At 38.3% G+C, this 8,319-nt stretch overlaps 1 protein-coding gene across 1 annotated transcript; it reads right to left on the bottom strand.

Moving 5' to 3' along the window:
• Positions 1 to 4,761: 4,761 nt before the first annotated feature.
• Positions 4,762 to 5,397, bottom strand: LOC132181892 (uncharacterized). The gene has a single exon (XM_059595120.1). The coding sequence runs from the start codon at positions 5,395 to 5,397 to the stop codon at positions 4,762 to 4,764; it is 636 nt and encodes a 211-aa protein (XP_059451103.1).
• Between the last annotated feature and the right edge of the window lie 2,922 nt (positions 5,398 to 8,319).

An 8,319-nucleotide genomic window follows, 5' to 3' on the forward strand; every position in this document is an offset into this window, starting at 1 on the left:
ATGTTTTTCTTTCCCGTGTTATGATGAGGTCTGATAGCCAAAAGCCTTATTGGAAAGAAAAGTTTATTGATGGATTGCCTTCATTATTTGCTCACAAGGTTAAAGATGAATTGATCAGTACTGACACTGGTATCATCGATTTTGAAAGATTAACCTATGGAGATTTATTCTCCACAGTGAAAAAACTTGGTATTAAGATGTGCATCGATCAAAAAATGATCCGACAGCAGCTTAAGAACGCCAAGAAAGCTAAGTATGAAATGGGAAATTTCTGCGAACAATTTGGTTTGCCTCCTATTGCTCCTTCAAAGAAGCATAAGAAGAAAACCAGAAAAGATTTTGCGAAATCTTCCCCTCCATATTACAACAGAGCTAAGACAAGAAAATTTAACAAACCTAAATTTTCTAAACCTCCCAGACGGAGTAAAGGCTCTAAGTTTGAAAAATATTTTTCAAAAGATAAATGTTTTAATTGTGGAGAAACTGGACACTATGCTGACAAGTGCCCTAAACCTCCCAAAAAGATTAAACAAGAGATTAATGCTTTAAACATCAAGGACGATGAAAAGCAAAAGATTTTCAGAATTTTCCAAAACAATGGTTTTTCTGATTATTCTTCAAATGATGATCTTCCATCCTCTTCGGATTCTGATTATCATTCTGATTCTTCTGTTTATGAAAATTGTTACAAATTTGAGAACTGTGCAGGTTCTTGCTGCAACACAAAAACTTGTTCAATGATGTCCAAATCGGAAGAACAAGAAGATTTGCTTTTAACTTTGATTTCAAAAATTGATAATCCTGAGTTAAAAGAAGAGTATCTTAAAAAACTTAAGAAACTCATGTTAAAAGATTTTCAAAAACCAGCTACTTCCAAGATCTCTCTTGAAGACACTTTGAAACGTTTTTCAAACCCGAAAAACAAAGTGCTTACTGTCTCAGAATTGCAGCATGAGATTAGTAACATCAAGAAAGATATTGTGAAATTGCAGACTGACCTGCAAGCTGTGAAAACTGAAAACAAAGATTTGCAACAACAGCTTCTGCTGTTAAATCTTAACAAATGTTTTCCAGAAAGTGCTTCCAGTAACGAAGACACAAAAATTTCTGAGCATGATGATAATGAGGCTGAATCCACCCATAAACCTCTTTCTGATGAGGTTAAGGTTGTCAGTATGATCTCCAAAGTTGTTCCTCCCAAATGGTATTCAAAAATTCATATCCGTATTTCTGATGAATATGCTTTTGATGCTATTGCTTTGATTGATTCTGGTTCTGACTTGAATTGCATTCAAGAAGATTTTATTCCTAAAAAATACTTTGAACCTTCCACTCAAAGATTAAATTCTGCTAGTGGAAACAAGTTGCATATCAAGTATGAGCTCGGTAACATTCATGTTTGTCAAAAGAATGTTCGCTTTCATACTTTTGCTGTTCTTGTTAAAAACATGAAAGAAAAAGTTATTCTTGGCATGCCTTTTCTTTCTTTGCTTTATCCATTTTCTGTTGATGAGGTTGGTGTCTCTGCTGTCAAATTTGGTACTAAAATTCAATTTGAGTTCGTTTCCAAATTTGAGATTGATATTAATAGGTTGATTAACAGGTTTTCAGGTTTAGAGTCTGATGAGTACCCCACTCCCATTAGGACTTTATCCTGTTTAAACACTCCCCCTGACGGTCGTGTTTTACCTACTGTTCATACCTGCACCCATCACATGGCGCATATTATTATAACTGTTTTACTTTGCATCAAAATAATTTTAAAATTATTTTGTGATATTTTAAAGATTTTTACATCTTTATTTTTGATTTCTTTCCTTTTGAAATTTTGCAGTGCCACCATGGCAGGCAAAAAAGAAAAAGAGAAAGTTACTTCCAAGGCTCTGACCATCAAGTCAGAGTCTTCCATTGTTCCCACTGCTTCCCCATTGCCGTTTTCATCTGTTGCTCTAACCAACAGATTTACCCCCTTTTGTCCTGGTTCCCAGGTTTCATATTCCAGCACTCTTGCTGCCCCCTTTGATCCCTTTGCGGATCCTTCCCAAAAACCTTCCGTCAAGTACGACCGGACGTCGTCAAAATACATGACCCTCCCCTACTCCCAAAATTTATTTTTTGTTGAGTTAAATCGGGTTTCTCCTTCCCTTACCCCCGGAGATATTGCCGTCTCCTACTTTCCCCCAAACTTTCATTGGATTCCTGAACATCCTTCGAAAAATTTGGCTTATTATTCTGCTATCCTAAAACAAACAGGTTCTGTTTTCTTCAAGGTCATCCCTGATAAGATTAACCTCCAGAAAACAATCTACCATAGTGTTTATTTCAAGAGAATTATTTCGGAAAAAGAATGGGGTAATCACCCTTCTGATTCCAGATCCCTGAACGGGTTTAACATCCCCTGTAATTATTATGATTACGTGGATGCCTTTTTCAAATTCTTGCTTCATCAAACCTCGAAATTTGAACATTCTTGGTTTGTCAGTTTTGATAAAGAGTTCTGTGGTCTCCTCCCTCTCTGGTTCTCCAGGTGGTGGAACCAATTTGGTTGTCTCCCTGATATTCTCCCCCTCCAACTTGTTGATGCCTTTCAAGTTTTCAAAGGCCATTACAAGGTTGATTCCTATGGAGCAAAGTTTCCAACTGTGCTTCATTTTGTTAAAAAATTCAAGATTCCTTGGATTCTGAGATGGCAATACCACCTCTCGGAAGACAAAATCCAAAGGCATTGGTATATCAAATGGTGGGATAAATACTCACAAAATGATTCCATTGTCCTTGAGGTTAAAAACATGGCTCGCGCTCCCAAGGCCCTTCCTGCCCCAAAGGCGTCTGCCCTGTCTAATTTGCTGATTCCTCCCAGTGCTTTCTCATCTCCAAAAAGAGAAAAAGAAAGTTCCCCTGCTTCCCCCCATTCGGCTTCTTCAAGCTCTTCAAAGAAGAATTCTTCCAAGAAGAAAGAAATGATTGAAGCCTTGCTTGCTGCCCTGGATACTTTAGAAGATGACGAAGACGAGACGTCCAAACCATCTGCTGAGAAGCCCATCCAGGTTCCGCCATATTTTGAAGACTCACAAGACTACTACCCCTACCCAGGGGCTGAAGACATGTGAAGATTTTGGGCCCCTAACGGTCCTCAAAGTTCAGTTTTATCTAGCCCCACAAATGGCTAGTTTTCTCAGGTTTTCTCCTGAAGACTGGTTTCATGACGGCCAGTATTGTTCAGTTCTACAGAACTAGCCCGGACGGCTGGTTTCGGTTTACTTGGTTCTCCTTGATCTCAGACGGATCACTGTTCATTTATACTTGGAGGTACTGTGCAAAATCACTGTTCACTTTTACTGTTCATGTCCGGACGACACGCGCAGGATTACTGTTCAGATGCACTGTTCACTCACTGTTCAAGATTTGTCCGCCGACTCTACAGTGCCGACAATCTACTGTTGCAAATTGATGCTTTCACTGTTCAGACTGGCGCCAGACGTGCCATGACTGTTTACTTTTTACTGTTTGCTTTTGACCGCATGGACGCGGCTCATGATTGTAATTTACTGTTTTTACTTTTCTCAAGCCTATATAACGGGCTCCCCTTCTCCATTGTAAGGCAGAGGTTTTTTGAGAGGTTCCTTGAGACACTCTATCCTCCAGCCATTCTTCTTCTTCTTCTCCTTCTTTGTCCTTACTTCAGTAAGTCCGAACGCCTTACTCAAGCTTAGGTTTTTTTATCTGTATAATCTATAACGATTATCTGTTATCTATTTTATCAACTGTTATTTATTTTCAGTTGCTTATTTTGATTATCAATTGTCATACCGCCATCTTGGACGGTTCTATTGCTTTGATTTTCAACTGCTAATGTTCTGCATTTATTATCACCTACCCCTCCTCCCCTGCATCTCTATGCATACTGCGCTTCCACCCCCTTCCCCCCTCCGTTTGGTATCAAAGCGGAGGGGGGATAATGATGATGTGGTAGTTTTCTTGTCAGAATATAAACTATATTCTACTGTTTTTTTTTTAAAATATAGTTTTTTTACTGTTTTTTGTATATTATATATATATATATATATATATATATATATATATATATATATATATATATAATAAAAAAAGAATGAGAAATAATATTTAAAAGGAAGTAAAGTGTAAAATAGAAAATATGTCATTCATAAAAACAAAAAACAAATACATACAAAGAACATTACAGTACAAAAAGAAACATATAACATAAAAATCATCATAGATTCCATACAATTGCAGTATGTAGAAATGCAATTCACCGAAGCAATAAAAAAGTTCAAAAGAAATGAAAATTTCTAAAAAAAAAAAAAAAATTTAGACTAATTAATTATTAAGATTGACCATGCAATTGCCAAAAATGCTCGATGCGGTCGGATTGCAACTAAGAATGAGTTTGACTATATCTAATGCTCACATACATTTGAATGAACTCCATAAATTCAAGAGTATGATCACGAGAAATTTGTACTTGAGGAGTTTCATTGATTTGCTCATATTCAAACTCATTAGCATTGTCAGTATTTTGCTCATTTTCAATGATCATATTATGCATTATTATGCAAGCTTTCATGATGTTGATGAGCGTTTCACGATTCAAACCACATGCAAGTCCACAAATTATTGCGAATTATGCTTGAAGCACTCCAAATGCATGTTCCACGTCCTTTTTGTTGACTCTTGGGCTGCAGCAAATTGTTTGGCCTTTTTTCCTTGTGGACATGAAATTGTTTTTACAAAGGTTGACTACTGCGGATATATACCATCAGCAAGATAGTATCCCATTTTGTAGTTATGATCATTGATTAAGTAATTGGCTGGAGGAGCATGCTCTTCAACAAACTCAAAAAATACAGATGACTGTTCTAAAACATTGATGTCATTGTGAGAACCCGATAACCCAAAAACTGCATGCCATATCCATAGATCTTGTGAAGCCACTGCTTCCAAAATCATTGTTGGTTCATGTCGATGACCTAAGAACATACCTTTCCATGCAGCTGGGCAATTCTTCCATTGCCAGTGCATGCAATCAATACTTCTTAGCATTCTTGGAAAACCACGGCTTTCGCCAACTTCTAGCAATCTATCAACATCATCGTTGTTTGGAGATCTTAAGTAAGTGTTTGAGTCAATTGAAACCACCACTTCAACAAAATTTTGTAGAGATTCTATTGCGATGGTTTCTCCAATCTGCACATATTCATCCACATAATCAGCTGGTACTCCATAAGAGAGCATTCTAAATGCGGGAGTTATCTTTTGAAGGGAAGACAAACCGAGTGTTCCAGCACAATTTCTTGACTGGACAAAGTACGGATTATAAACTTCTACAGCAGAGAGAATACGACAGAAAAGAGGACGATGCATCTGAGACCTCATTCGAAATAGTTTTGGAGGATCACTAGTACATCAGCAAAATAATCAAGAAAAGGCCTTTGGTGGTCTAGCAAAGGACCACGATCAATGAATCTACGTCCTAAAATAGAACCACGACATGAACTGGATCCTTCCTTTCTTTTGAAATGCGTACGTGCCCAAACAATTGTTGTAATTAGAGTTAACTCATCATCAGAGTCAGAGTCTTCAATGAGCATTCTTCTTATAGGATTGACATCCATGGTGTTTAAAATTCAGCTGAAATTCTGAGTAGATATTGTGAACCAATGAGCTTAACAACTTTGAATTTATTCAAAACTTTCATCTACTAAGATTTTCAGTATTAATTTCGCACATGCAACCTCAACTACTACATTTACTCAAGATTTATAGCATTTCAACATTTTTTTTTTGAACAAATCTGATTCTTATTCAGTAACTGAAATGATCCAAAGGATCATGAGTTGGGATGAAATTCTTCCCTCCTTACAATGCCATAGATGCTAGGTGGAAGTTCTTCCAACCATGTAGATACTGTGACAAGATTGACAGCCAACTTTGCTAACCCGTGAGCAGTAGAGTTGGTGTCCCGTAGTACATGAGTAAAATGTGGAGACCCTAGACAATGTAGCCCGCCAAAATCCCTTCCACAAAATGCCCATATGAGCTCATGCATGGCTGCGCCATATTCACCACTATAATAACCTACTTAGCATTCCCTTCAAAGTGTATATCTACTAACCTGTGCTACCTGGCAAAAAGTGTGTCATACAAAACTGCTAGGGCCTTAGCCATAATTGGTTCAAACACACTCTCGTGGGGAATGCAACAAGCAACAATTAACCATCCCATGGAGTCCTGAGCTATCATCCATAGCCCTATCCTACCTCGATTCTTGTCTTGCAGCATCCCAATTTATCTTAATCACATTCTATAATACCTCGACAAAACACTAGTTTTGAAAGGTTAAAGATTTCTTACTTAAATGGTTAATGTTTCCTTAAAACAAGGCCTTAAACCAAAATACCTAAACATTTTCCAATTAACCCAAACCCCTTGAGACTTTTGAAAGCAAAAACCCCAAAACCACCCTCATTGGCCGAGCACTTGCTAGGGGACCACACGAACACTTGTTCTTGGCCTTGGTACGAGCATTCGCCTAGGGACCACACGAGCACTCGCTCTTGGCCTCAACCTTTTTACCCATTGTGTAAATAGTTCCCAAACGCTCGCTCAATAGTACCCGAGCGCTCGCTACCATCTCTGAAAAGCAATTTAACCCATTCTCCACTTTTTAGACCCAAAGCATGACTCCACGCTCTATATAAACCCTACTATTCGACCCTTTGTCATCTTCAACTTTAAAAAACCTAACCCTAATGTGAGGAGAGGCTTCGAGAAAGAAAGAATAGAGTTTGGTGTCCTTGCTATCTTCTAAGGTGAATTCTTGACCCTTTCCCTTATGCCTTTTTATTGTTGTTATTGCTTTCCTAGTATTACAAGTTTTAAATGCCTTGACAAGTTCTTGCACCCATTTTCTTTCAAAACCGAGGATGATTTCGAAAAGCTTTCAACACACCCTTGTTTCCTTTAAAGTTGCACGATAGTATGTTTTTGCACTTGGATGTGTCTATTTAGGGCCTAGAAAGAGAAGCACCAACCCATAGCCTTAGATAGAAGCTTAAAACACATTTTTGGAGTTTCTAGCCAAGTCTTAACCCTTTGGCTGAACGCTCACCCTAGGGAGCGAATGCTCGCCCAGAGAGCAAGTCACACGCCCCTTAGCCCAAATATGTGGTATGAAGGTTTTTAACAGCCCTTTTCATTAGATGGAACCTTGTAGAGTTTTCTAGTATTGCTCATAACAATGAGCTGTGTTTCGTTATAGTAGGGATTCGTGATGTCGGAGGATTGAGCGAGCACACGAGGTAAATAAACACTTATGAATAATTTCCTTAAAAATGTACGATATGTCAGCCGACTGAGCACACGTATGATATGAGCATGCCTATATTTTTGTACAACTTGGTAACTACTTTAATAATTAGTTGATAAGATGCATTGTATGACATGGTACACCGGTACCTACATGGGGACTACTTACTAAGTCGTTATACTTACGCAGTTATCACTCTTATAGGAAGCCTATTTTTAAAACCCAAGAGTGGTACGGTTTCCACTATAGACCTTGCTTAAGAAAGATCTTCATGCTGTTATCAGGTTTACTTTATATTATTGTTAGTTGCTCTGTGTCTTTAATTGACGATTATACTTGTCTCTGTAATGATTATTAGACTTTTCAGATTTATTTCACCTTCCAATGCATTAACTCTGATAATGCTTAGAGGGCTAGTTCCCCATTTAGCCACCAGTTGGTTAAACTAGGGTAACTGTTAGTAACCTTGGTAGATTGGTTAAGGCAAGTTTTGGGGGCGTTAAACATTCGGTGATGAGGGCTGCCATCATACTGGCTGTGGGTCTGGTCTCTGCTTTACCTCATCGTCATCATGAGCATTGGCTCTATGGAAATCATTTAGCAAGGCTTGAGCTTCACATATTTCCTGGTTCGGATGGGCAAGCACACCTCCATGGATCATAGTATTCCTCCTGAGCCATATGTTCCGAGCTATTACGGTGACCAACTCCGATTCAGTCCTTTCACAACGTGTAGTCATCTCCTCAAAGACTTGAATGAAGTTTCGTCCCTCACAACTTTGCTTTTGGGTTTTGAATCTACCACAACCCCACACATCATTCGCCGAAGGGCAGCTCCACAGAATATGTTCCATTGTTTCCTCCTCTATTTTGTATATAGGACACGTCTTATTTGGGACAATTCCCCTCCGAACTAAATTAGATTTGGTTGGGAGCAGGTTATGAAAGCCCTCCATAGGAACATTTCCACTGCATTTGGGACATTTAGGA

Source organism: Corylus avellana, chromosome ca5 (assembly GCF_901000735.1).
Source record: "Corylus avellana chromosome ca5, CavTom2PMs-1.0".
In the NCBI taxonomy this organism is placed as follows: domain Eukaryota; kingdom Viridiplantae; phylum Streptophyta; class Magnoliopsida; order Fagales; family Betulaceae; genus Corylus; species Corylus avellana.

What these genes read in the sequence shown, in the direction of transcription:
- LOC132181892 (XM_059595120.1), bottom strand. Translation starts at nt 5,397, where the DNA reads ATGAGGTCTCAGATGCATCGTCCTCTTTTCTGTCGTATTCTCTCTGCT.